The sequence below is a fragment of the Pipistrellus hanaki genome, assembly GCF_964339955.1.
Source record: "Pipistrellus hanaki genome assembly, chromosome: 3".
NCBI classification, from domain to species: Eukaryota; Metazoa; Chordata; class Mammalia; order Chiroptera; family Vespertilionidae; genus Pipistrellus; species Pipistrellus hanaki.
This window is the reverse complement of record NC_140505.1, coordinates 24,933,301-24,959,260: the sequence shown is the minus strand read 5'-3', so window position 1 is coordinate 24,959,260 and position 25,960 is coordinate 24,933,301. Positions and strand designations below refer to the sequence as shown.

Here is a 25,960-nt window from a genome sequence, read left to right as displayed (position 1 = left end):
TTTCCATTTAAAGAAAAACTGCAGATAGTACAGAGAGCTATATACCTTCACTAGCTTTCCATTGTTAACATCTTACATTACCATAGAACCTTTGTCATAACTAAGAAATATTTTTACGTTTTTACGTTTCTAGTAACTAAACTCCAGGCTTTCTTCGTATTTCACCAGTTTTTACATTAATGTCCTCTTTCTGTGCCAGCATCCCATCCAGGGGCCACTCTATGCTGCTGTCCTGTCTCTTTAGCTCTTCTTAACTCAGTCAATATCTCAGACATCTGTTGTCTTTCCTGACGTGGAGGGTTTTGAGGAGGACTGGTCACATATTTGTAGAATGCCCCTCAATTTTAGTTTGTTTCATGTATTTCTTATGATTGGACTGGGGTTGATCAGTCTAGGCGACCCTCATTGGGACCAGGGGGTTTAAGCTCTACCCCTTAGAAGGGGGTGTATCTGCACATATTATTTGGAATTCTTCTGTAATGAAAATTTGTTTCTTCTCATTCAGTCATTTACCAGTATGGACTAATTTAAGTGTACTTTATATTTTAGGTAATGATCCTATTTAGTATTTATTGTGTAGCTTTAATTATTTCAGATTTGGTCATTGGGAGGTTTTTCAACTTGGCTCCTGTAACATGTCTCATCCAAACCCACAACCTTGGCAAATCAGGATGAACTACCTGGCCAGGGCTAACCACCAAAACTTTTTATCTTAACCTAAATGCATCCCAAATATTTCTACCTTCTCAATGTAGAAATACAATGGCTAAGGTAGAAAAAATATCCTATATAATAAAGGTGAGGGCAGTTGGTGGTAATCAGGCCAGCAGGGGAGCAGTTAGGCGTCGATTGGACTGGCAGGGGAGTGGTTAGGGGGTGATCAGGTTTGCAGGCAGAAGTGGTTAGGGGCAATAAGGCAGGCGAATAGTTGGGAGCCAGTAGTCCTGGATTGTGAGAGAGATGTCCAACTGCCAGGATTGGATCTAAACCAGCAGTCGAACATCCCCCAGGTGTCCCAGATTGGAGAGGGCGCAGGCTGGGCTCAGGGACACACCCACCACCCATTGCACAAATTTTATGCACCCGGCCTCTAGTCCTATCTAATAAAGAGGTTATATGCTAATTGACTGCCCTGCCCTCAAAGATGGCAGTGCCCATAGCCAATAAGGAGGGAATATGCTAATTGACTGTCCTATCAAAGATGGCAACACCCACAGCCAAAAGATGGTGGTGCCCAGTTCCCTGAGCCCCTAGCCACCTAGAGCTGACCTGAGGCACAGGCAAGCCTCAGATGGTGGCTGCCATGCTGCCAAGAACCGCCCAAGGCTCAGGTAACCAGGGCCGGCTGAGGCTTGCACTACTGGCAGTTACAGCAGCAGAGGTGTAATGGGCTTTTGCCTTCCTCTGATCGCTGGGTCGCCTCCCACCCCTGAGAGTGAGGCTGAGGGACCCTCACTCCAGTGCATGAATTTTCATGCACCAGGCTTCTAGTCCTATATAATCGTATATAATAAAAAGCTAATATGCAAATTGACAGATCGCCGGAACGACCAGTAATTATGACACACAGTGACCACTAGGGGCCAGACTTTCAATGCTCTGTGGCAGCGCTAAGGATGACTAACTGTTTAGGCCCACTCCCCATGGGCTTCTGGACTGTGAGAGTGAGCAGCCTGGGCTGAGGGACCCCCCTGGGTGCACAATTTTCAGGCACCAGGCCTCTAGTATATAATCTATAAGACAAAAAAATACTAGATCTCATTTTGTGAGGCCCCCACCAATAACTCTATAAATGAGGAATCTGAGCACTGTAATGAGACAGCCAGGCCCCATTCTCTGTCTCAGCTCATCACAGAGAATGACAGTTTAATGCAATGATGCACTTAGAGACCATAGCCTGCCCTCTATTTAGACTCAAATAGTGTTTTGAGGGGTTTTTTTGTTTTGTTTTTTGTGTGTTTTTTTGCATTAAATATATTTTTATTTATTTCAGAAAGGGAGGGAAGGAGAGAGAGAAACATCAGTGATGAGAGAAAATCATTGATTGGCTGTCTCCTGCATGCCCCATACAAGGATCAAGTCTGCAATCCAGGCATATGCCCTTGATGTGGGACCCTTCAGTCCATAGGCAGAGGTTCTATCCACTGAGCCAAACCAGCTAGGGCTTGAGGGTTTTTTTTTAATGGATTTTCTATCTCTGTTAGGTATCATATGTGCCTGCCTTTATGCCTCCCCTTCTCCTTAGCTGATGTTAGAAATTCAAATGACTGAACTTAATATAATAATTTTAAAAATAGAAATGGAGGTACTTCTTAAACATTTAGTTTGCCCACTAGACCAAAATATTTCATTTAGTTTCTTCATTGTTCATCTACGATTATTTTAGGTATCTGGAAAAGCAAACTCTTGATGGTGAACCATTACCACATTGACTTTAAGATACAAAAGGTAAAAGTTTAAAGATATTTGACTAAGCTGCTTTTCAGATCAGCAACAATTTAATACCAATATTTAGACTTAGGTGTATCAAAAAGGCAGTGTGTAATTGTACTACTAGATATTTTTTTTTTATTACTACCCAATTCTCTAGTATCTCATAATGATGCATAGTTTCCTAAAAAAGCATCCTTATTGCCAACTTTAAAGTGACCAGTGTCATCTTCAAAGGAAAACGGGAGTGATATATCTCCAGCTGCCCTAAGCCACTATCATCCATCAATTAGACCTCTGCTCCCAGTAAAATATAGCCTTTCTTAGGACAGACGTTTACCCCAGGACTACCTTTAAGAGGGAGTATTCAATTAAGCCAGCGACTTTCAACCTTTTTCATCAAGTGATACACACAAACTAATTACTAATATTCTGTGGCACATCAAAAAATATATGATTTTGCTGATATGACAAAAAATAGGTATAATTTTTATTGATTTACAAAATAATAATAGTAATAGTATCTACACTTTTTGCTCCAAAGTTACTTTTTAAGAAATCAGGTGTTCTATCTAATAAAGAGGGAATACGCAAATTGACCATCACTCTGCTACAAAGATGGAGGTACCCATAGCCACAAGACAGCGGCCCCCAGTCCTCTCAGCCCCACCCAAGTCCCCCATTCCCGGGGGGGGGGGGGTGCGTGGCCCCTGAGAGCGTGCAGCATGAGCTGCATGGTGGAATGCTTGCTTCATTGCCACAAAGACAAGGCGAGCTTTCTACCTTGGCTGCGGAGGGACTCTGAGCAGCAGGCCCAGAGCTGCTGGTTTAGGCCTGATCCCAAGGGATATCCCCTGAGGGGTCTCAGATTGGAGAGGGTGCAAGCCGGGCTGAGGGACACCCCCTCCCCTGTTCACGAATTTCATGCACCAGGCCTCCAGTACTTGTAAATAAGGATTTCTAATACCAAGAATTAACCAATCAGATCCAATCATATGGAGCGTAACCAGTAAGATGCAACTCTATTATATATTTATGGTCCAAGATAGGGCCTTCACACTGGATGGCTATTTTTTTTTTTTTTTTTTTTTTTTTTTTTGCTGTCATTTTTTTAATTATTATTATTTGACAATCTAAGGGAAAGAAGCTCAGTGCCCCTAACTAAATAGTCAGAAATTGCATGTTTTATAAATTCTTGCAGCACACCTTTTGAAAATCAGTTAAGCAAAAGCAAAGTTACTTACTGTATTCATGCTGATATTTTGAGAAGATTTATTATTGATTTTGGATATATTTATCTGCATATGTAAAATAGAATATTTAACAGAATGGGTAAATCTTTACATTTTTAAAGACTTTCTTCATATAAAATCATAACCTATTTTTACCAGTGTATTTCATTTACTATATCTTCACGTGTGTATTTTATTTAAAGAATAATTTCAGCAGACAAACCTGAATTCTAAAATTTGTCATTTTTGTTCATTTCTCAGAACTTTGTGATAATAGGCAGTACAGAATTAGAGGCGTCTTTTAAAATTTAGAGTGGTATATGTTACTTTGGAGAAAAACATTTGGACATATTGCCAGCTGGATTGTCAAGAAATACACATCCAAATGGACACAAAACACTAGGGGAGGCAGGGCGTGAGGGCATGTTCCAGGGGTAGGAGAGGCTGGGAGAAGGCAATGGGGAGAAAAAGGAGACATATGTACTACTATTTGTAATACTTTAAATAAAAATAAAAATAAATACTCATCCAACAAACATGTGCCTTTAAGTGCCAGATACAGGCCTGAGGTGGACATACAGAGTTCAATGAAGACATTAGTTCCTGCTGCTTAAGTAAAGGCACAGTTATGGGTTGTAGGGAATGTCCTCTAAGTATTGAGGACAATGTAGTAATGAGGTAATGGAGGTCTGTTCAAGATTCTGGGGGATCTCAAATGAATCTGCCTTGACTGGGAAGGCATTTGGTTGGGCTGAGAGGGCTTCATAATAACTTAGCCATGGCTTCATAGTAGTAGAGGCAAAATATGGATAAGAAACATAAGGCATTGTTCATGATTGTGCCTATTGAGAAGCTGAGGACAAGAGATCCTTTCTCCATTTGCTAATTTTGGTGTTATTTGGCAGAGTAATAAAAAAATTCCCTTGGAGCAAGAGTGCTTCGACAGTCCAAATATATGCTCTGTATTTAAAGACTGAAACATTCAAATTTTTCAAACGAATGTTTTTTTACAATTTTCACCATCAGCCACCTCTGCCCTACCACCCACTCACTATAAAAAGATTATGTCTGGCAACCATATTTTCCTTTTTTATATCACAGATAAGGCCATCAGAACTTCTGATCAGCATAATGAGGTTTTCTATACTGACTTTATGTGATATAAAAAAGGACACTGGATCTAATTTGTGCAACTTTTATCAATAGGTGTGTTTTTAACAGTATACCTTTACACTTTATAATACATTGAAAATAGCTCCTGGCCCCCTTTGTGAGGTTTTAGAGAACTCAGTTTTGGGACTGCTTTTTAAATCTTTTGGTCCTCTAATACACACTGAGTGGCCAGATTATTATGATCTCTGAACACAATAATCTGGCCATTCAGTGTGTATCCTATATAATAAAAGGCTAATATACAAACTGTCCCCTCGACCAGGTGTTGGACCAGCAGGCAGGCCGGCCAACTGCCCATGTCCCCTCCCCCTGGCCAGGCTGGCCGGACCCCATCCATGCACGAATTCATGTACTGGGCCTCATATATATATATATATATACACACACACACACACACACACACACACACACACATATATATATACACATATACATATATATGTATACACACACACACACTGATGGCCAGATTATTACGTGTTCAGAGATCATCATAATCTGGTCACTCAGTGTATTTCCACTGTGTTCACAGGTTTTAGTGGTTCAAGGAGCACTGGCTTGCAGTAAAACTGGATTCACTTCCAGTGTCAGCCAGTGGCTCCCTTGGTCTCTTAATGCCTCAGTTACTCCATTCTCCAATTTCCTTAATTGTACTTGAAATTCTTGAGAGAAAGGTACTATGAATTACAGTATAGCCAACACGTATAAAGAAAAAAAAGAGAAAACTATGAAAAAGCGTTGCATTTTAAAATGAAGAACTTCCATGTATAAATTTTACTAACCAAATGTTAATGCCTGTATTTGTAAAATAAAAATATACAAATGTGAACCTGGCCTGGTTGCTGTTCTATTAATTGAGAGCCCCCCAAAAGTTGTGCAAAAACTACTTTTGAAAACCTTACGACTTGTTTTGTGAATGTCGTGGGTCTCAACTATTAGTTACTCCAATCTAGCCAGAACCACGAACCAGACAGGGGTCAGCGTTGACACCTGAACTTAAGGCCAGCTAACATGAACTTTTTATGCCAGCCAATTCATGCTCTCTCGCCTCTGATGCCTTTATTTTATTCCGTATAGAAAAGCCACCGATTTGTGCTGTATGTCAATCGATTCACTTTTCTTACATAGAATTGCTGCTTTCTGGTGAAACGTTCAGATTTCCTTGGAAAAGGAAAAAAAAAAGAAAAGCTGTCAATCGTTTATTTAGCACGTGTAAGTAACGTTTAGCCCAAAGGGCCGGCCGGCTCTTCTCCGTGGGAGACAAATGCAGTCCTGCTGAGACAAAGACCCTCTGGCCCTCAGTGTCCGGCGCCTGCAGACAAGTTGCGCCCGAGGCCCAGGCGGCAGGAGAGCGCGGGCAGTCGGACCTCTCACCCTCCCTCCCAGCTGCTCTGTGACCGAACACCTCGCCGCAAGGCCACTAACCCCCGAGCTGTCTGCAACCCTGAGTGAGGGGGCGGTTGCAGAGGTCTCGCTCGGGGAGCAGAAAAGCGGCCTCAGAGCCGCAGGGACGGGGAGGGGGCGGGCGGTGTCAGAAGCCGGGGGGCGGGGGTGCCGTGGAGGCGGAGGCTTCCCAGTTCTCGCGAAGTTTAGGCCCCGGCAGGAGGCGGGAGGCGGCGGTGGGCCCGCGGCCGTGCGGAATGCGCTCGGAGAAGGAGGGACCCGGAGGCCCCGGCGTGGCTGTTGCTGCGCGGAGCCAGAGCGGAAGGGAGAGGCCGTCCGCCGCGGACGTCCACGTCCCCCGGGAGTCGCCTCGGCGAGAGGCGGGGGCGCCGCCGGCCTTGGCCTCCAGCTGTGCAGGCAGCGCAGGCAAACCTCGCGAGGAGAAGAGGACGGTCCTGAGCAAGGTGGGTGTGGCCGGAAATGGGGCGGAGCGGGGCGGAAGGATGAAGGTCCTCCCCGACCCGGAGGGGCGTGAATGGCGGTGCCGGCGAAGTCGGGAGGAGAGCGGAGTCTGAGCCTGCGGGGAGGGCGAGGGCAGGACGCCGGTGGGCGGAGCGGTGCCGGCCTCCCGCGCTGGGGGAGGCGGAGGGTTTCAGAGTGATGGGGAGGGAGAGGATGGGATGGTGCGGGCCAACGCCCTGGAAGGCCAGTCCTTAGCGGGGTGGAGGCGGGGCGAGGGAGGAGGGCGGGGCGAGGAGAGCGGGCCTACTTCGGGAGGAAGACCTTCCCGACCAAGAGGAGGCGGAGCCAGGGCGGGGCTGGGTGGGCCAATGGGAGAGTGGGCGAGGCCAAAGGGCAGGCGCTCGAGGCGGGGCTAAGGTGCATTCCTTGGGCGGGTGGGCGGGGCCGGGGGCGGAGCTGCTAGCGTGTCAGCACCGCGGACAGCGGCCAGGCTGCCTGTCCTGAGCCCCTCCTGCAGCCAGGGAGTTTTCGGAGCACTTTTTAAAATTTCTTTATTGAGCCGAAACCAGTTTGGTTCAGTGGATAGAGCGTCGGCCTGCGGACTGAAAGGTCCCAGGTTTCACGTCCCCAGTAGTGGGTATGCAAGAGGCAGCTGATCGATGATTCTCTCTCATTGATGTTTCTAACTATCCCTCTCTCTTCCTCTCTGTAAAATATCAATAAAATATATATTTTTAAAAACTTTTCTTTATTGATTATGGTATCACATAATTTTCCTCAAACCCCCCCCTCCCATTCCCATCCCGAACTCCTCCCCACGTATGCCCCCGCCCCCCCTGTTGTCCATGACCACTGATTAGGCTTAGTACTTTTCTGGTTTGGGGAGAAAGAAACTTATTAAGTCTCTGGAGATGGACGTGTCCTATTGGGGCTGAGACGCTGGGCTCAGCAGCTCCACAATGTCGAGGACCTGGGCCTGAAGGGACAGAAAGCGGTGGGTGCGGCTCAGGGAAGGTCCTATCAGGTCCAGGGAAGTTGGGAAGAGAACCTGGGAAAGCCTGGTGGCGCGGTGGGAGAGGACCCGCAGTGTGGACACTGCACTGGAGGCGAAAGGTGTCCAATGCAAATGGCATTCCTCTTGGCAGTAAGAGCAAATACACCATTGATATGTTACTGCTGCTAACAAACATTCCAGCATGCATACGTTCCCTGCATGGGTCTTACCTTCTCATGTGGCTTACCCTGCAGAGAGAGTGTAGGAGAAGCTATTGTTTTTTCAACTCGGGCATAGATATACCAGTGGGTTGTCCAGTAGTAATGGAATGGTTATATGAAAAAGGACTGTTATGCACAGCCTCTTCTGACCTCAGGGTTCCTTTTTCAATTATTCATGCTTAATTACCCTTGTGATAGCCATGTTCTCAGGTTTTTTTTATCCTTTCCTAAAATATGTATTTCTGCTAGACTCCTGGATTAGATTTTCCTCTGAGCATGAATACAGGCCACCAAACATTGAAATAATTAAAGCTTAATTCAGTAAGAGAGAAACAAAACCCAGCCAGCTTCCTTTCCCCAGGTAGTCATCCGGCGCCTCCCTCCCAGCCTCACCAAGGAGCAGCTGGAAGAGCAGCTACATCCACTACCTGCACACGATTACTTTGAATTCTTTACTGGGGATCTCAGGTGAGAAGCTGTTTACCAACATTAAGAATCTGAGAGGCATTGTCTCTTTTTGGCAAATTATTGTAGGTAATAGAAGACATCTCCATTTCCCTCTTCTTTCCCACATGTTCCCCGAAATCAGAGCAGTCCTTTATTCCTGCAAGTTACTTTAAGTAGGCAGATCACTAAAGGTCTCTAAAGTAGATTTGAAATATGCCTCTACTGTAAGGTGACCAGACATCCCGCTTTTTATCCAAAAATGGAGACTTTTTTAAAACGCCGCGGGACGCAGGACAAATATTTGGAAATTGGGACATCTGGTCACTTTACTGGCACCACCAGTCTAAGAAAAAAACAAAGCCAGACCATGTAACAACATATTACCTAATTTTTGTTTTTGAATATCTACAAACCATATTTTGTGTAGCTTTTTAAAGTAAAATGTATTAAGGTATAACAAAGTAAATTGAATATATAGATGTATAACCTGATGAATTTCACAAGAGAACATACCCATGTAACTAACACCAGATAAAGAAACAGAAATTCCAGACCCCAGTAATCCCACTCTGCTCCCTTCCATCACTAATACCCAGACTCCACCCCACTCCTCTCAGTTTATATCTTTTTCAGTTTCCTTTTACAACTTGGGAGATAGATGACTCTGACGACACATTTTATTTTCGAATCTCTCTTTTGTTAAAGAGAGTGTTGAGCTCAGGTTAGACCTTCAACAGGTGACAGTTCAGCTGAGATTTAGTGATTTTCACTATGTTTTTATTATTATTATCCTTTTTATCTTCAATATCATGAGTTCTCATTTATGGTAACCATAAAACTTTACTTTTGAATAAATACAATACATTAAAATAAATAATGTTAGTCTATTCAACAAAAAAATCCCTCTACAAGGTACATATAAATGGGGTTTAAAAAAACAAAGATGATATCCAAATGACTAAAATTTAAGAAAATGTACAGTTGTAGGAGGGCTGACACTGGACCCCAACTGGCTCAAATTGGAATCCCAGGCCCACCTTTTAACTGATGGCACCCTCTGAAAGTACCTAATTTCTCTGAGCCTCAGTGTACTCCTCAGTGATATCAGGTTGAGAGTAACTGTCCTGAAGGAAATTGGTAGTTGTGAGATAGCAGAGAAAAGTTTAGTTCTGTCAAGACCCTGTTTATTGTGCTATAGTAAATACTCTAACACCTAAAAATGATCTCTAAGTCAGTAAAGAATCTTTTTTACAATATAACATTTTGTTCTATGAGGGAATTATAACTAATTTGTATTGCAACCATGATGCAGGATGAGGCATGACTTTGCTTTCCAACCCCTGAGAACCAGTATGTTAGCCCTGGCTCCATGCAGTAGAGAAACTAATCTAGAGTCTTTCCCAAGTCATTAAAAAGGTATCAGTTAATGTTTTGTTTGATTGTGTGTTAAGTGTTTTTTGCTAAAGAATACCCAGATTGTTGTCATTTAATGAAGGATGAATCTTTGACAAAAAAGTTTTATCTGAAGTAGTTTTGTTGTATTCAGACAAGGAAAACAAAGGCAAAATTAAAGAAGTCATATTTTTTTTTACTAACCATTTTCACTGTTGTTTCTTATTTCAGTCTTTATCCTCATCTCTACTCAAGAGCATACATTAATTTTAGGAATCCTGATGACATTCTTCTTTTTAGAGATCGGTTTGATGGCTATATCTTCATTGACAACAAAGGTTGGGTCATTGGCTTTTTAAACCTTTGTTACAGTCTTTAAGTACATTCATTACAGTATGCTGGAATATTTGTGAGTTTTAATAAAAAAGCTATCAGATACAAATCTAAAGTAAAGCAGAAATTTACATCATGTTATAGTGATTGTGTGCTTGTTAAAAATTAAAATGATGTATCAATGGAAAGAATTCTAACAGTTGTGTAATAGTGATAACCTATTTATGTATTATCAAAGGAGATTGAAGTTTTTCCATATAAATGCGCTTTCTGGATAAGTGAACTTTGCTTTTTATGTCTCCAAACTAAATTATTTTACCCATGTTGGATAAAATTTTCTAAAATATATTGTTTATTTATATCAGTATCTTCCTAAACAAAATATTCTGGATGATGTCATTCAGGAAGGGATTGTAATACTGAGCATCAATTTTTGACCCTATTTAACAGGGTTGTCTGCTGAGACAATGTAATTTACCTCTACTTTTTTTTTTTCTATTTCCTCCTTTCCTGTCAGACTGTCAGCCATTGTGTTCACTGCTATCATGTGTGTACACTTTTAAGAGCATATTGTTTTCTATATACCCATCACCAACCAGCCTCTTTCCATTTCACCCCACCCCCACTACTGACAGTGTTTTCTTCCCTTTCATTGCAGGGAAGGGAGAGGGTCACAAATTAGAAAAGCGGGTTAAAGAGTGACTAGATTGAAACCCAGACTTTTTTGCTATAAAAGCAAGTTTAATGCTTGACCTATTTGACATTTCTATTGAATGCTCATTTATTCGGTAATTCATTCAAGTGCCTTTTTCTTTTTTCTTTTTTTAAATTGTGGTAAAATACACATAACATAAATCTACCATCTTATTTTTTTTAAGTGTGTAGTTCACTAGTGTAAAGTATATTCACATTGTTGTGCAACCAATCTCCAGAATTCTTTTTAGCTTACAAAGCAAAATCTCTGTACTTATTACAATAAATTTCAACTTTCTCCATTTCTCTCCCCACCCTGAGCTCTGGCAATAACCCTTCTAATTTCTGTTTCTATGCAATTTAATACTCTAGATACCTCATAGAAGTGAAATCATATAGTATTTGTCTTTTTCTGAGTTGTTTGTTACACAGCGTAATTTTTTCATGGTTCACTAATGTTGCAGTGTGTGTCTTCCAGACAAATGAGAGCATTACAGTATCATAGTCACCTGGTCATTCCATATCAAGTGATTACTCAGTGGGTACAGTATGGAGGTAGAGGGTACTATTTTTATTAAGCATCTAGCAGATTCTCCCAGGGAACATTTTTATGTGCATCCTCCCAACCCCCAACCCATATCACAACAAAATGAATTTGTAGTGATTTTCAATCTGAACTTTTTTATTTGAAGCAAATTTTACTTGAATATTCTGTATACACTTTGAAGGCCCCTCTTTAGCCATGTGTCTATTCAAAAGCAAAGTACTTCTTTTGAATTCATATAGCAGATTAATAATTGAATTAAGCTTTTAAAATTAAAATATTTAAATGTAATTAAGAAACTGATTTAAAGATATTACACTTTTTAGTGAGAAGAGAGACACTTATTGAGGTATAAGCAACATGGCAAAACTCACCATTTTAGGGTATATAGTGTGATGAATTTTAAATGTATTCAATCATGTAATCACCACTACAATAGGATAAATCATTTTTTTTAATAAACAATTGTTCTCCTTTACTTAAATGTGGAGTCTGACATGCTAAGGTTGCACTTGCTTAAAAGTATAATTAAATTATAGTTTAACAGTAACATTTTCATTGTTAAGTTCAATCCTTAAGAAAGCTAAATCATTCTTCTACAAAATGAATATTGAAGAATTTCCAAATGGTTTTTGGAATTTGTTTTTGGTTAAAGGGCTAGAATACCCTGCAGTGGTAGAATTTGCTCCATTCCAGAAGATAGCCAAAAAGAAGCTGAAGAAAAAGGATGCCAAAACCGGAAGCATTGACGATGGTGAGTCCTTTTTCAAAGGCTGCATTATGAAACTACCAAATTAAATACAATGATCAAATACAGTTTATCTCCTTTATATGGGGAGAAGTATATTTATTTTCTTTTTTCTCTTTAAATATGCAGATCCAGAATATAAGAAGTTCTTAGAAACTTACTGTGTAGAGGAAGAGAAAACTAGTGCCAATCCCGAAACTCTTCTGGGAGACATAGAGGCAAAGACAAGAGAACTTATTGGTCTGTTTTGCTCATTTCCTCTCTTTACTGTATTAAGATTTGTATTTATAGAGTATACTAGAGCCCCAGTGCACGGATTCATGCATGGGTAGGGTCCCTCTGGGTGGCCTGCCGGGAACGGGCGAAACCTGCAATCCAACACCACCTGCAGCTCCTACCTGCTACTCCTGCTTATTCAGGCCCCACTGTGCCTGCTGCAGGCTCACACCCAATCAGCCCAATCGGGAGAGGCTCGCACTGCCACAGCAGCGCTTGCCAGCCATGAGTCCTGCATCTGGCACCCTCCCAAAGGGAGTGGTCTGTGGGATCTGGCCAAAACCAACTCTCCAATATCCCCCGAGGGTTCCTGGATTGCGAGAGGGTGCACACCAGGCTGAGGGACCCTACCGGTGCACGATTGTGCAGGTGAGGGACCACGGGAGGGCTCCCGGGCATGTCCGGCCCCACCTCACCCAGTTCTGATCCAGGCTGATCAGGGTCTGCTGGCTGGGGGGTTGGCCAGCCGGGAAGGGACCATGAGAGGGCTCCAGGGCATATCCAGCCCATCTCGCTCAGTCCCAATGGGCCAGACTCCAGCAGCAAGCTAACCTACCGGTTGAAGCATCTGCCCCCTTGTGGTCAGTGCACTTCATAGCAAGTGGTTAAGCAGCCTTAGCATATAATTAGCATATTATGCTTTCATTGGTTTTTTGGTTGTTCTGCTGTTTGGTCTATTTGCATATTACATTTTATTATATAGGATACTTATTCTTTTTTATGACTTTCATAAGAAATAAGACAGATTTGGCAGAAATGTAGAATATTTCCTACTTTTGACAATGGGATTGCAAGACAGCAACTTGGGAAAATAATCTGAGTATCTGTGGATGGGATAGCTTGAGCTTTCAGTTACATTATACTCGTCTTGTTTCAGAGTTGTGATGAATGAACAGTTGAAAAGACATTTGAATGCTCTGTGTCTGGCTGTATTCGGGAAAGAGCATTATATCTCAAGGTTGGAGTCAGTATCTTTTTAAAGACCAACCACTGAAATGAGATGCGTGGCTTAAATATGAGATCATCTTGCTGCTGTTCAAAAACATACCAGGCCTCCTGAGCAAGCAACAAGTTGATAAACACAGCCAGAGCACTTAATCAGTTTGAATCAGCCCTATAGCTGCAAATGGTGTGTCTTAGAAATAAATAGTTACCTCCTACTAGCAGTCTCCAAAAACTTGAGTAGACATAAACTACCTTTTCATAATTAAGTTTCCTTAATTATTTTAAATATTATATTGAAAACAAGTATTTAAAATAGTCAAGATGCCCTAGCCCATTTGACTCAGTGGATAGAGCATCAGCCTGTGGACCGAAGGGTCCTAGGTTAGATTCCAGTCAAGGACACATGCCTGGGTTGTGGGCTCCATCCCCTGTATGTGGCATGCAGGAGGCAGCGATCAATGATTCTCTCTCATCATTGATCTTTCTATCTCTCTCTCCCTCTTCCTTTCTCTCTGAAGATCAATAAAAATATATTTTTTAAAAATTATTAAAACAAAGGAAAGAAATCTTATTTTTTAGTTAAATACTTTATTACAATTTTTTTGTTCTAGCTAGAAGAACCACACCTCTTCTTGAATACATTAAAAATAGAAAATTAGAAAAGCAGGTATGTCTGGCCTTTTGTGCATATGCTTTATGTTTCTACCACATCCATGCAGACAATTTATGCACAAACTTTTCCACCTCTTTAGAGGATTCGAGAAGAGAAGCGAGAAGAGCGAAGGCGAAGGGAATTGGAAAAGAAACGCATACGGGAAGAGGAAAAAAGAAAGAAAAGAGAAGAAGAAAAATGTAAGAGAAAAGAAACAGACAAACAAAAGAAAGCTGCTGAGAAAGAAGTAAGGATTAAGGTAATTTGGAGACCTTTCATATCTTTTTTCCCAAAAATAGTTCTGCTATCCTAATCATGCCTTTTAAGTATTTTAGCTGGGTTTCTTTAATAGTAGTTCTCAAACTGTGTTCCCCGAGTCCTTGGGGTTCCTTGGGCATGCTTTTGGAAGGATTGAGTGGGTGGGAGGGTGGAAGAGGACCAGCCTCCTGAGTGCGAATGGAGCACTTCGCTCAGAGGAGCCCTGCATTGAAGTACCATAGATTGGGCTCCTGCTTACATTTTACTTTTTTTTTTTTTTTTTTTAATATATTTTATTGATTTTTTACAGAGAGGAAGGGAGAGAGATAGAGAGTTAGAAACATCGATGAGAGAGAATCATCGATCAGCTGCCTCTTGCACACCCCCTACTGGGGACCTCTTGCACACCCCCTACTGGGGATATGCCCGCAACCAAGGTACATGCCCCTGACCGGAATCGAACCCGGGACCCTTCAGTCCCCAAGCCGACGCTCTATCCATTGAGCCAAACCGGTCTTGGCATGCTTACATTTTACTTTAATGAAAATATGTTCTGACTAAAAAATACACATCTGAAAACCAGTGGCTCAGTGTATATTAGCCTTGCCTTATGAAGGCTGACTCATAGAACTGGATTTTCATAGAAATGGTTTCTGCATCTCTTGCCCAATTTCCCTTTGCCTGATGTATTCATTTAGAAGGGTTGTTTCATGCACAGAGAGAACTTTTTGCTATGTAAAATATGTTTCCCCAAATTAGAGTCAGCCCATACCTTCTTAGTGTTCTGCTCATTTGACCTTATTAAACTTGGGTTTCAACCTAATGTGCTTCTTAACTCACTCCATGAAGGGGATAAGGTGCCTTATAGGGATTCATTAAAATTGTGCAATAGGCAGAAAAATCATCAAATGTCAGTGCTTGCAGGACCTTTATCTTTGTTTGTATTCAAACATTTGGGTTCAATATTGGTACTATATAGTTTTAATATTTTATTAATATACTCTTAAAGTGGTGTTTTACTAACATTATAATTTCTCAGCTTCTTAAGAAACTGGAAAAGGGAGAGGAAGCAGCCACTGAGAAACCAAAAGAACCTGGAGAGGAGACTGAAAGTGGAGAGGGACTGCGGGAAGCCGGTCCGGGCTGCACCGTGGGGAAGGCCAAGCCCCGGGAGAGCCTGCCGGAGGAGCGCAGGGAAAAGTGAGCCCGGGCTTCTGTTTCTCTGGCCACGCTCAGCGTCACAGGATGGTCATCAGTCATGGTCACACATCCTTTGTCAGTGCGGGTGCTCATATTTCATGGCATTCTTGGAATTCCTGAATGCTTGTCCACCTTTTTGTTTCTTTTTTGGTCATGCTAGGAACTTGGTAAACCTGTTTGGTCTGCAGCCTCAAACCTATCTTTGAGTCAGAGAAATGTCCTTCTGTATTTCCTTTGGGTTTCTCTTGTTGCACATTAAGTCTTCAGGATCTTCTTCCCAGTCTCTTTTCCTTGTGATTTTAAAAAATATATATATTTATTTATTGTTTACAGGGAGGAAGGGTGAGGGACAGAGAGTTAGATACATCAATCAGCTGCCTCCTGCACACCTCCCACTGGGGATGTGCCCACAACCAAGGTACAGGACCGGAATCGAACATGCGACCCTTCAGTCCATAGGCCGACGCTCTATCCACTGAGCCAAACCAGTCAGGGCTTCCTCGTGATTTCTATCAGTTTGTAATGTTCCTGTGTCTTCTGAGATATCATGCCCATTTGGTCTTCCAGACTTCCTTCAATTTGTCTTTGGAATCAGGAATTTGGGAAACTTGGTCCTTCAGGTGCTGAAAGTCTTCTTATCCTGAAAAGATAGAATTCTGAGTGCTGCAGTTCCTTTGTGGGAGTTGTCAGCCCTCTGGCCATGGACTTTGTCACACAGCTGTAGATCCTGGTGTTGTGACCCATAGCTCTTTACCTGCTCATGACATGAGCTCACGAAAGGACCTGGGCTTCTCTGGAAACAAGACACACATAGCAGTCCGCGCAGGGTCCAGAGAAAGACCAGCCATTCGCTTTTCCAGAGGTAGCCCCTTCATCCTGCCCCTGACCCTGAGTTTGGACATGTCCCACAGTCAGTAGGGCCACATGCAGCTGGGGTTCTTGTCCCCCTTACCCAGGGCTCCTGCCCTTGCCTTGCATTTGGACACCTGCAGAGCCTCCTGGAGGCAAGGGCTGTTCCGCTCACAGGAGAGGCTGGAAGTAGATTCAAGTGCAGAGGGCAAGACCATGGGATCAGACTGCTGTTAGCCCAGGATCACAGTAATCTGAGTGATTTATGACTGCCTTCCTTGAATATAGAGTTATGTAAAGCTCCTCTCCCTCTTTTTGGTGGGTTCTAGTTCATTTGTTTGTATATAAAATTAATTTATACATGACGTCAAATCTGATCGGTTAAAATTGTGGTTTATGTTACAGACATTTGTATTGTTATTGTCTAGGACAGCGGTCGCCAACTGGTGGTCCACAGACCACTGGTGGTCCGTGAGGTCCGAAAGGTTGGTGACCGCTGACTTAGGACACAGCACTGCCTTTTGTCATGTTTCTAGCACCAGTTCACGCTTTGCTCATAGATCTTTTTGTCCCCACCAGTCCTGCCGCTTCTGTATGTGGGGGGTCCACAGGTGGTATGTAAGGCCGTTTGCCAGTGGTTGGTGGAGGGAAAGACTTTAAGAACCAAATGAGCTAATCAGCCACTTGTTTACTTACTATTCACTTAATAGTTTGACACATATACAAATGTTATTAAATTTCAGGTAGTTTTAGCTATGGTTGAAGCAGAAACTAAGCTGTTACTATCAGTTCTGCCTCGTGATGGATGTGCATTTGGGATCCTGGGAGTCACCTGACCACATGTAGTCTCATTTAATTTATCTGCAATGAGGGGGGGATATATTTATTTTGGAAGTGTACTGAGAATTTTAAAAATATGTGTATTTGGGTACCTTACCATAGCACTTAATACATATGTGTTACTCAGGTATAACAGGAAATATTATTAATACAATTTATTCATATTTTTTTAAAATATATTTTATTGATTTTTTTACAGAGAGGAAGGGAGAGGGATAGAGAGTTAGAAACATTAATGAGAGAGAAACACTGATCAGCTGCCTCCTGCACACCTCCCACTGGGGATGTGCCCGCAACCAAGGTACATGCCCTTGACCGGAATCAAACCTGGGACCTTTCAGTCCGCAGGCTGACGCTCTGTCCACTGAGCCAAACCGGTTTCGGCAATTTATTCGTATTTTTCATAGTTGTTACTGAATGCCTATGGTGTGTGCATACAAATTTTAAATTAAGTGATGGGCAGACTTACATGTTCCTTGCCTTTTCTGGAACTTATAGTCTGGAAGGGAAGGCAGGTCATCAACAAGCAGTTTATGTAAGCTTACTGATCATTTGTATTAAACCACAGGTCACAGAATGACAGTGATAAAGAGCAAAAGGATATGGAGAGAAAATTTCGAGAAAAAGAACTCGAAGCACAAAGATACCACTTGGATGACAGCAGAAAGCTTAGAGCTCACTATGAGTTTGACAAGTTTTCAAGAAGAAATGAGGAAGAGATGAAACTGGGGAAAGGATTCACCCCCGACAGGGGGAAGACGGGGAGCCAGGACCGCGGAGGCCCTGTGGAAGCAGCAGAGAGACCAGGGAGAGAACAGAACAGCGAGGACAGCCCGGCACCCAGGAAGGAGAGAGTGCGGAACAAGGTTCTTTTCTTGATTTGGGATCATCCCTCCTTGGTTTCCTGAGGAGCATTTGTTCCCCCTGGGAGTACAGGTCCCAGCCTTCAGAATCGCACTGCTCTTCCCTCATCCCACTGTCCTCATGCCTGGAAGCTACTTAATTCATTTTGTGTACTTTATTCAGTCTTTGTTTTTATCCCACCACCTCTAAGAGTTTAATAAGATGATGGGTATTTTCTATGAAGGGGACAGTTCAGAAATAATCCACATGAATGTTAATAACTGTTTCGTTTAGCACTCTTAAGAGCCATCCGAGGGGCCGTGACTCATTTTGTTTCAGACTCAGGTTTGCTGCTGGGCCACTGTGTGGGACTGAGATGTGTGTGTGTTTGACTCGTCACCTCTCAAACTGGCTTGAGAGTGTCATGGTGTATTATTTCCACAGAGTGTTGTAGGTTTGAGCAGAAACATAGTAACTGTATTTTCATGGCTTTTTATTGCCTTGAAATGCTTGGTTTCTGAGATAGTGTTGTGAAAGGGCTGATTTTTAGCTGTAAGACTGACAGTCTTTAGATATTTAAGATGTTCAGTCCCTGGAAATAGTGGTGTTGTTCCCTCCTCATTGCCAGCCCTTGGAAGAGTAACGCACTCTTTTGTCCTGGCAGGACCGGCCGGCCTTGCCACTGTACCAGCCCGGAGCTCGCACGAGAGCGCGCGAATGTGGAGGAAGATTCTCGGAGGAGGGCCGAGATAGCAGGAGGGCTGAGGCAGAAGATTCTGCAGGGGCTGGTTCCAAGAAGAGCAAAGAGGCAGACTGAGTCAGTGCACATGCCACAGTTGTGACAAGGGTGAGCTCGCATTCCAAATTCCATGGATTAGAAATGTGTACAAGAGTCTGCAACATAACCTGCAAGGTGAATCTGCTCCTTTCAAAGAAACTAGAAACTGGTGGCATAGAAACAATCTTTTAAAAAAATTGAACAGAGTTTTCTTTGATTTTGCCATTCCTAGTATAAACTTCTGTGTATCATTTAGCCACAACAGAGAAAACAGTCTCTTTGGGAAAGTAGGAAAGTATGACCAAAACAACATGAACTCTGAAGCACTTTAAACATGTGGTAGGAATAACTTACACTTTGCATTTTATACATTTGTAAGCAAATAATCTGTTGGGATTTGTATCTCACTATTCTTCTTGTGAGGCCTCGTTTCTGGGAAGTGAGCAGCTGTCATTCCATTGTAATCCTGGTAATTCAGCCTTGTGTGCGCCTTCTGTCCTAAGATTCCAGGAAGTCTGTTGTACTGTCGTCCCTTGGATAGGAACCTAACACTATAAAGCCCCACAGCTTTCATTATGGCCCTTTTAACAATTTGGCCACTGTCTTGAACAAAGTAGTTTGACATTCTTTTGATGGATGTGCTTGTGGTTTATAACCATTATAGTTTAAGAATTGCTAACATAAATGGCGTTCTTTTGGGGCATGGATAATTTAGGTACAGCATCTAGGTTTTTTCTTTTTTGCAGCCTGAGGTAATTTTAAAGTGACTTTATGTAGCTTTCTGAAGTATGCATTCTATAGTATCTTTTCCTTTTAGTGAAATTTTAAAATGTCTGGGTATTTTTGGTGCTGTGTTTTGAACCTAAATAAAAATTTTAGTAGCTATAGATTTCAAGTCCAGCTATTGTACTTTTCCTACATAGAATTTTACACAATAAAACGTTGCTTTTTAAAATGTACTTTAACTATATGAATATTTTGTTGTTATATTTATTCCTTATTAAATAGGAAATGTTTGTCAAAAAACTAAGAATGACTCATTTATCACTAAAAACATCCGTAGTTGCTGGACACAGTTCTATGCCATTGCTATGTTCTTGTTCGTTACCTATGAGTTTCAAGAACTTGGTGGGGGAGGGGAGAGAAGGGCTTGCTGTGGATTCAGCCAGGTCCAAGTGATTAGAGGAGCCAACCCTGGTTGAGAGGGCTAGACAGTCACATTTTACAATTTGCAGGCCATATGGTCTCTGTCACGTCTGCTAAACTGCTCTTGTGGTGAGAAAGCAGCCAATATATAAATGAATCCAATAAAACTTTATTTATAAAAACAGGTAGCAGGCCATATATAACCTGTGGACCATCGTTTGCTGACCCTGCTTAGAGGATGCATTAGACTGAATCTCCTGAGCAGTGATCCTTGCTGCTCATTTTGGCTTTGATCTGGAGATTTCCAGACCTGAGAGATCAGGACATAGTAAATCTTATTTCTAAGGCCCCCATCTTGGTTCTATTGGCTTATTGGCTTGTTTGTATTTTAGTGATCAAAGACATGGAGATCTTTAGAGCTCATTTTCAAAACTTGTGGTTTAGAACAATGGTTTCATATATCTTGGTCTTAGGACTTACATTTTTCAAAATTATTGGCAACCCCAGAACTTTTGTTTATTAACTAGATTACATCTATTGATGTTTACTGTATTCAGAATTAAAACAGAAATATTAAAGCACAAAATACATAAACACATGTTCCATTTACTATCATATAATAGTAATAGCATCACTGCGTATTATGTAGCCTCTGGAAAACTCCACAGTACACTCAGGAGAGGATGGGCATGAAAAGGAGAATAATACTTTAGTCTTAATATAAAAGTAATTATACCAAGCCCAGCCAGTGTGGCTCAGTGTTTGAGCACCAACTTATGAACCAGAAGGTCATGGTTCAATTCCAGGTCAGGGCATATGCCTAGGTTGCGGACTCAATCCCCAGCAGGGGGCGTGCGGGAGGCAGCTGATCAATGATCCTCATCATTGATGTTTCTATCCCTCTCCTTCCTCTCTGAAATCAGTAAAAATAAAGTAAAAAAAATAGTTACACCAAGAGAGAACCAAGTAGCTACTTGAAACTCACTCTCACCATAAACCCCAATCCTGGCAAGACACCATACAACCAGAAGGAAATCCCCAATTACCAGCTTGTCTTTGAGGAGAACCTAGGGTTCCCATATCTAGCATCTACTTTCAAGGCTCTCACTTGAGGGATGGGCCCCCAAAGCACCTACTCTGTAAGTCAGGGGGCTTCCATCCATGAGACCCACAGGCCTATATGAGAAAAAGCAGCAATTTTTAATGAGTACATGGGTACTTGCCGTTGCTGTCACCCAGGGCTCAGCACAGAGGAACAAACATGTCCACCTCCCAGAATTCTCCTGGAAGAGCTTGGAGTACAAACTGCTGCCCCAAGGGGCTTGCTTCTCATTAGCACACATCCAAGTACTGACTGCAATCCTCCCTGGAGTTGGGGGCAGCTAGTGGGTCCTGTCCCCACCTTCTCCCTCCAGCTCACTCCAGTGATAAAACCAAGTTGCCAGATCAGATTAACCTGTAAATCCACTTAGATCGCTCTAGATTTTATAAAGTGTAACCATGTCCCATAATTTGTTGAGTTTAACAGAAAGGCTGAAACTTAAATAGTTAAACTTCCATACTGTGCTCCTCTCTGACATTGATGATTGCAAGAGCTGTTTTTCAGGAACAAACCCAGAATATTTTGCAGGACCAGGGGGTTGATCTGGCTGAATCTGCTCCAAGCTGGCAAAAGCTACTTGGAGGACCCTCTAGTGACCTCCTCATGAATTTTTCTCATCTATATATATATAAAAGCCTAATATACTAAATGTCTGACCATTCGATTGACTGCTTGACCAGTCGCTATGATGCGCACTGACCACAAGGGGGCAGATGCTCTGACCAGTAGGTTAGCTTGCTGCTGGGGTTTGGCCTATTGAGATTGGGCGAGAGGGCCAGACGTGCCCTGGAGCCAACCTCCCATGGCCTCTCACCGGCCTTTAAAATACTTCTAATTAATTTCCTTTCAATGTACACGAATTCGTGCACTGGACCTCTAGTTACAATATAAAAAGGAGCAGAGATTTTTTAATATCATTGTATGTATGTTTCTAACTGTACATGCGCAGGAATGTCCCTATCTATACATGCCATGACAAAATTCACAATGTTTATGCATGATACCCCTGAATAAAGACAAATCCAATCCTTTGTTCAGGACACACTACTTTGGGACTGATCTTTAGTGTGACCTTGCTTGCTGGCTTGAAATAGTTTCTTCACATAAAATCATCTCAGAATGGCCTTTTGGCTGGCAGCTACTGAGTAACTGGACCAGGTTTGGTCTGGTAACAGGATCCTTCCTTTGGAACACTGGCAGATCTTGGTACACACTCAACTATTGGGAACCTCTAAGAACAAAGATGGTGGCTTGGACAATCATAAAGGTTTGAGAGACAACCAGCTATTTGGGCTGAGCTGACTGACAAGGTTTATCTACAAGAGACAAATTTCTCAAGACTGGAAGAGATGGTTGTTTTATCTAATTCACAGAAACCAACACAGAGTCAAGGAAAATGAAGAAATAAGGAACTATTTTCCAAACAAAGACAAGATAAATTTCCAGAAACAGATCTTAATGGATTGGAAATAAGTGATTTATCCAACAAAGAGCTCAAAATAACTGTCATAAAGATGGTCACTGAGCTCTGGCTGGCAGGGTTCAATGGTTAGAGCATCGGCTTGAGCACTGAAGGGTCTTGGGTTCAATTTCCAGTCAAGGGCATAAACTTGAGTCACAGGCTCTTTCTCCACCCTCTCAGAGCACATGTGGAAGGCAATCAATCCATGTTTCTCTCTCTTACCCCTTGTCCACTCTCTGAAAATCAATGGAAAAAATGTCCTCTAGTGAGAATTAATAAAATAAAAAAGATGGTCACTGAGATCAGGAGAGCAATGCATGAACAAAGTAAGAATTCCAACAGATTGAAAATATTAAAAAGTACCAAACAAAAACGGATTAATAATACAATAAACTGGCCGGGACCTGTTTGGCTCAGTGGATAGAGCGTCGGCCTGTGGACTGAAGGGTCCCGGGTTCGATTCCGGTCAAGGGCATGTACATTGGTTGCGGGCACATCCCCGGTGGGGGGTGTGCAGGAGGCAGCTAGTCAATGTTTCTCTCTCATTGACGTTTCTAGCTCTCTATCTCTCTCCCTTTCTCTCTGTAAAAAACCAATAAAATATATATTTTTTAAAAATACAATAAACTGAAAAATTCAACAGGGGGCAATAGCAAGCTAACTTAAGTGGAAAGATGGATCAGCAAACTCAAGGGTATGGCAATAGAATTCATCCAATCAGAGAAGCAAGAAGGAAAAAGAATGAAAAGAGTAAGGATGTGTTAACATAAAAACGTTCAAACCTGTAAAGAATTTTTGTGAGTTTGAGCCAATCTGTCGACAACTGCTGGGAAACAGAACATCAATGAATTGAGATAATTCTCTGGAGAATGGCGGGTTACATCTATATTTATATATTGCGACCAAAGGAGGGACAAAGGTGGGTTAAATGAAATCCACTGGTGATAGACTAGAGGCGGGAGAAACTCCTGGGATTGGACAAAAGGTAAAATGATAGACACATACTTGAGTGCAGGAACAATTAACATGATAACAATGAAGGAATTTGTGGTGTCTGTCCTGGTGCCCAGGCACATTATGTTGTGTACCTAGGGGTCCAAAAAAAGGAAAGTTAGAAGTTACTGAGACATTTCAAGGGTATGTTATTATAGATGCAAAAAGAAAAAGGGGCTCAGTTAAGGTAAAAGTTGGCCTTGTCAGTAAAGATACCAGCCTAGGACTGAACTACTCACCATAACTGTTTTAGTTAAAGTTGAATTTCAGACCATCCTTTGTGGTTACTTTAGGTCTCCAAGTTTGCAAGACCGCCATGCAGGCTTTCCCTTAGCTTGTCAAGTTAGTATGTGGCCCCCTTTGGCCACAGATAGCTTAAATGACTTAGAAAACAGAATCTAGAGAACTAATGTATGCACTATTGGAGGCCCCAGAAGGAGAAGAGAGAGGGAAAGGGGCATAATTGTGTTTTGTCCTTTATTGATAGAGGGGGGGGGGGGGGGGATTAAAAAGACCCAGAGTTTGTGCTAATCACAATCTAGATTTTGGATTCCAAGAGTTGTCCTATGATAGAGGTTCGTGGAAAGTTCATTTGGGATAATCAATTCATTTCAATACTTAAGGGAAAAACAAAGTAAAGCAGCCTTACAAATGACGGCCTACAGTCACAATGCACCTGTCTCTAAAGTGTATCTCACAACAGAAAGTGAAAAGGTTCCAAAGAACATCCTTAAGGAAACGAAACCTAGAACTCTAGTGCTCCAGAAGCTTTCCACACTCCACAGTCACTCCTAGACCCAAAGGATTCCCTTCTGCAGGTAAGAAAGCACAAAACACCAAAGGAAAAGTATACCCCTGCAAATCGACATTTCATGGACACATCACCCAGGACAGTGCATCTTCACCAACTGCAGAAAATAAACAGATATATTCCTATGTGTCTTAGAGTTCCAACCAGTTCTTTAATTGGAAATTGTGTGATATGAATGATAAACTATTTCCCAGGAGGTGGCTTTAGGAGTAACAACTGCAAAAAATAATAAAGGGTTGCAAGTTATTTTGGTAATGCTGATAATGGAAGCAACACTTCCAATAAAAATATTACAACATTTTTACAGTACAGACTTAAAATAAGAAAAACAGTGTAACCAGACAATAAATGGGTCCGGACTGCCTGTCACTACTTGAGCCAATTCAGCAGAGACAGGACTGGATCACATATGAGTGTTTATTCCAATAATGCCAACAGTATGGGAGAGCAGCAGGTTATTCACGAATGTCTGCTCTGCCTCCAACCCTAAGCCATCTGCTTATATTGGGTAGAAGGACAAAGATTACTTGGGAAAGTAGGTAAAAGAGATATGAATGGATATGCAAAATGGGCAGTTACAGGTAATTTGGGCTGGGGGTTTGCAAAGGACTGGGGATATGTAAGAGACAGGATTTTCAAAGGGCTGAGCCTCTGATTTCTACAAGGTTGTTAATCTTTCCATAATAGGCAGCTCTAATATTTTATTTCTGCCCCTAACAATAGCATTCTAAATATGTCCATACTGAATTTTATGACATTACTTATTAAAGGTGACAATCACAAAAGTTAACATGTAGAACTTAATGTTCAGAGAAAAGTTTCTCTCATTTCCGCATTTAAAATTTACAGCATAAAAAGTGCTTTAATTTGTATTTTATTATTAAGGCTGAAGATTATTTCTACTGTTTACTGGACATTTGTCTCTTTCGTAAATTAGCTGTTAGTGTCTTTTGGCTGTATATCTAGTGGGGTGTCCAGCTTTCCTTTTTTATAAAGAACTTTTTGATCTTAGGAGATTTAGAGTTCATTTCAAAGTTGAACCTTGAAGGATGGGGATGGTTTGAATGTTTATTCGTGGTCCCCCTTCCCAGCATTGATGAAGTCTAACTAAAAATGAGTGGGTCACTTTGCTACAAGAACAAAAATCTGAAATTTTCGTAAAATGCACCCCAGTTAACTATATAAACATTAGAAGTTAAAATATGTCCAGAAATTTAACACACAGTATCTTAAACTCCGCGCGAAACGGAGACTAGAATAGAGAAGAGTAGAACCGATTGGAGATGCCAGCAACTGAGGTCGACGGTATGTCTTTTGCTCACACAAGTGCACCTTGCGAGGATGGCCTTTGCTCGCACAGGTGAACCTGGCGGCGATGCGATTGCTCACGGGAGAGCTAGGCGGGGTGCCGTTTGCTCACGCCGGTGCACCTGGAGGCAAGACCGTTAGCTCAACATGGGTGAACTTGCTGAGACCTGCTGGGCGGAAACGCCAGGTGAGGATCCGCTTGTTTTCCCCTAACAGGTTCTAATCTACCGCCGCCTTCGGCCAGAGAATCTGCAACGCCAAGCCTCCGCCTGGCGCAGAACCTTCTCCGCGGGGCGCATCCAGGCCAGGGTTGCACGCCTGGACCTGGCAGGAGCAGCGGCGGCAAGCTCAGGACAACCCCCCCCCCCCCCCCCCCAACTCCCGCAGACCAGCAAGAACTCCCAGGAGCAGAGCAAGAGATACGTCACTTCCGGGGGCGGGGCGG

The 25,960-nt window shown here is 42.3% G+C and overlaps 1 protein-coding gene and 1 long non-coding RNA gene across 2 annotated transcripts; one reads left to right on the top strand and one right to left on the bottom strand.

Annotated features, from left to right (window-relative positions):
* Positions 1–5,915: 5,915 nt before the first annotated feature.
* On the top strand, positions 5,916–19,764 carry UPF3A (UPF3A regulator of nonsense mediated mRNA decay). Its single transcript, XM_084879849.1, has 10 exons — positions 5,916–6,682; positions 8,257–8,363; positions 9,966–10,072; positions 11,960–12,058; positions 12,182–12,292; positions 13,885–13,940; positions 14,026–14,184; positions 15,223–15,383; positions 17,641–17,938; positions 18,580–19,764. The coding sequence occupies exons 1-10, from the start codon at positions 6,476–6,478 to the stop codon at positions 18,730–18,732; spliced, it is 1,458 nt and encodes a 485-aa protein (XP_084735975.1). The 5' UTR covers positions 5,916–6,475; the 3' UTR covers positions 18,733–19,764.
* LOC311620475 lies at positions 15,393–25,864 on the bottom strand. Its single transcript, XR_014794698.1, has 3 exons — positions 25,540–25,864; positions 23,409–23,491; positions 15,393–16,023 (listed from the first exon to the last, which is right to left on the bottom strand). It is a non-coding gene; the product is annotated as an uncharacterized lncRNA (long non-coding RNA).
* Positions 25,865–25,960: the final 96 nt, after the last annotated feature.

What these genes read in the sequence shown, in the direction of transcription:
- UPF3A (XM_084879849.1), top strand. Translation starts at nt 6,476, where the DNA reads ATGCGCTCGGAGAAGGAGGGACCCGGAGGCCCCGGCGTGGCTGTTGCT. An exon ending in TATCTTCATTGACAACAAAG is followed by an intron (nt 10,073 to 11,959) that starts GTTGGGTCATTG and finishes TTTTGGTTAAAG; the next exon opens with GGCTAGAATACCCTGCAGTG. An exon ending in AAAGACAAGAGAACTTATTG is followed by an intron (nt 12,293 to 13,884) that starts GTCTGTTTTGCT and finishes TTTTTGTTCTAG; the next exon opens with CTAGAAGAACCACACCTCTT.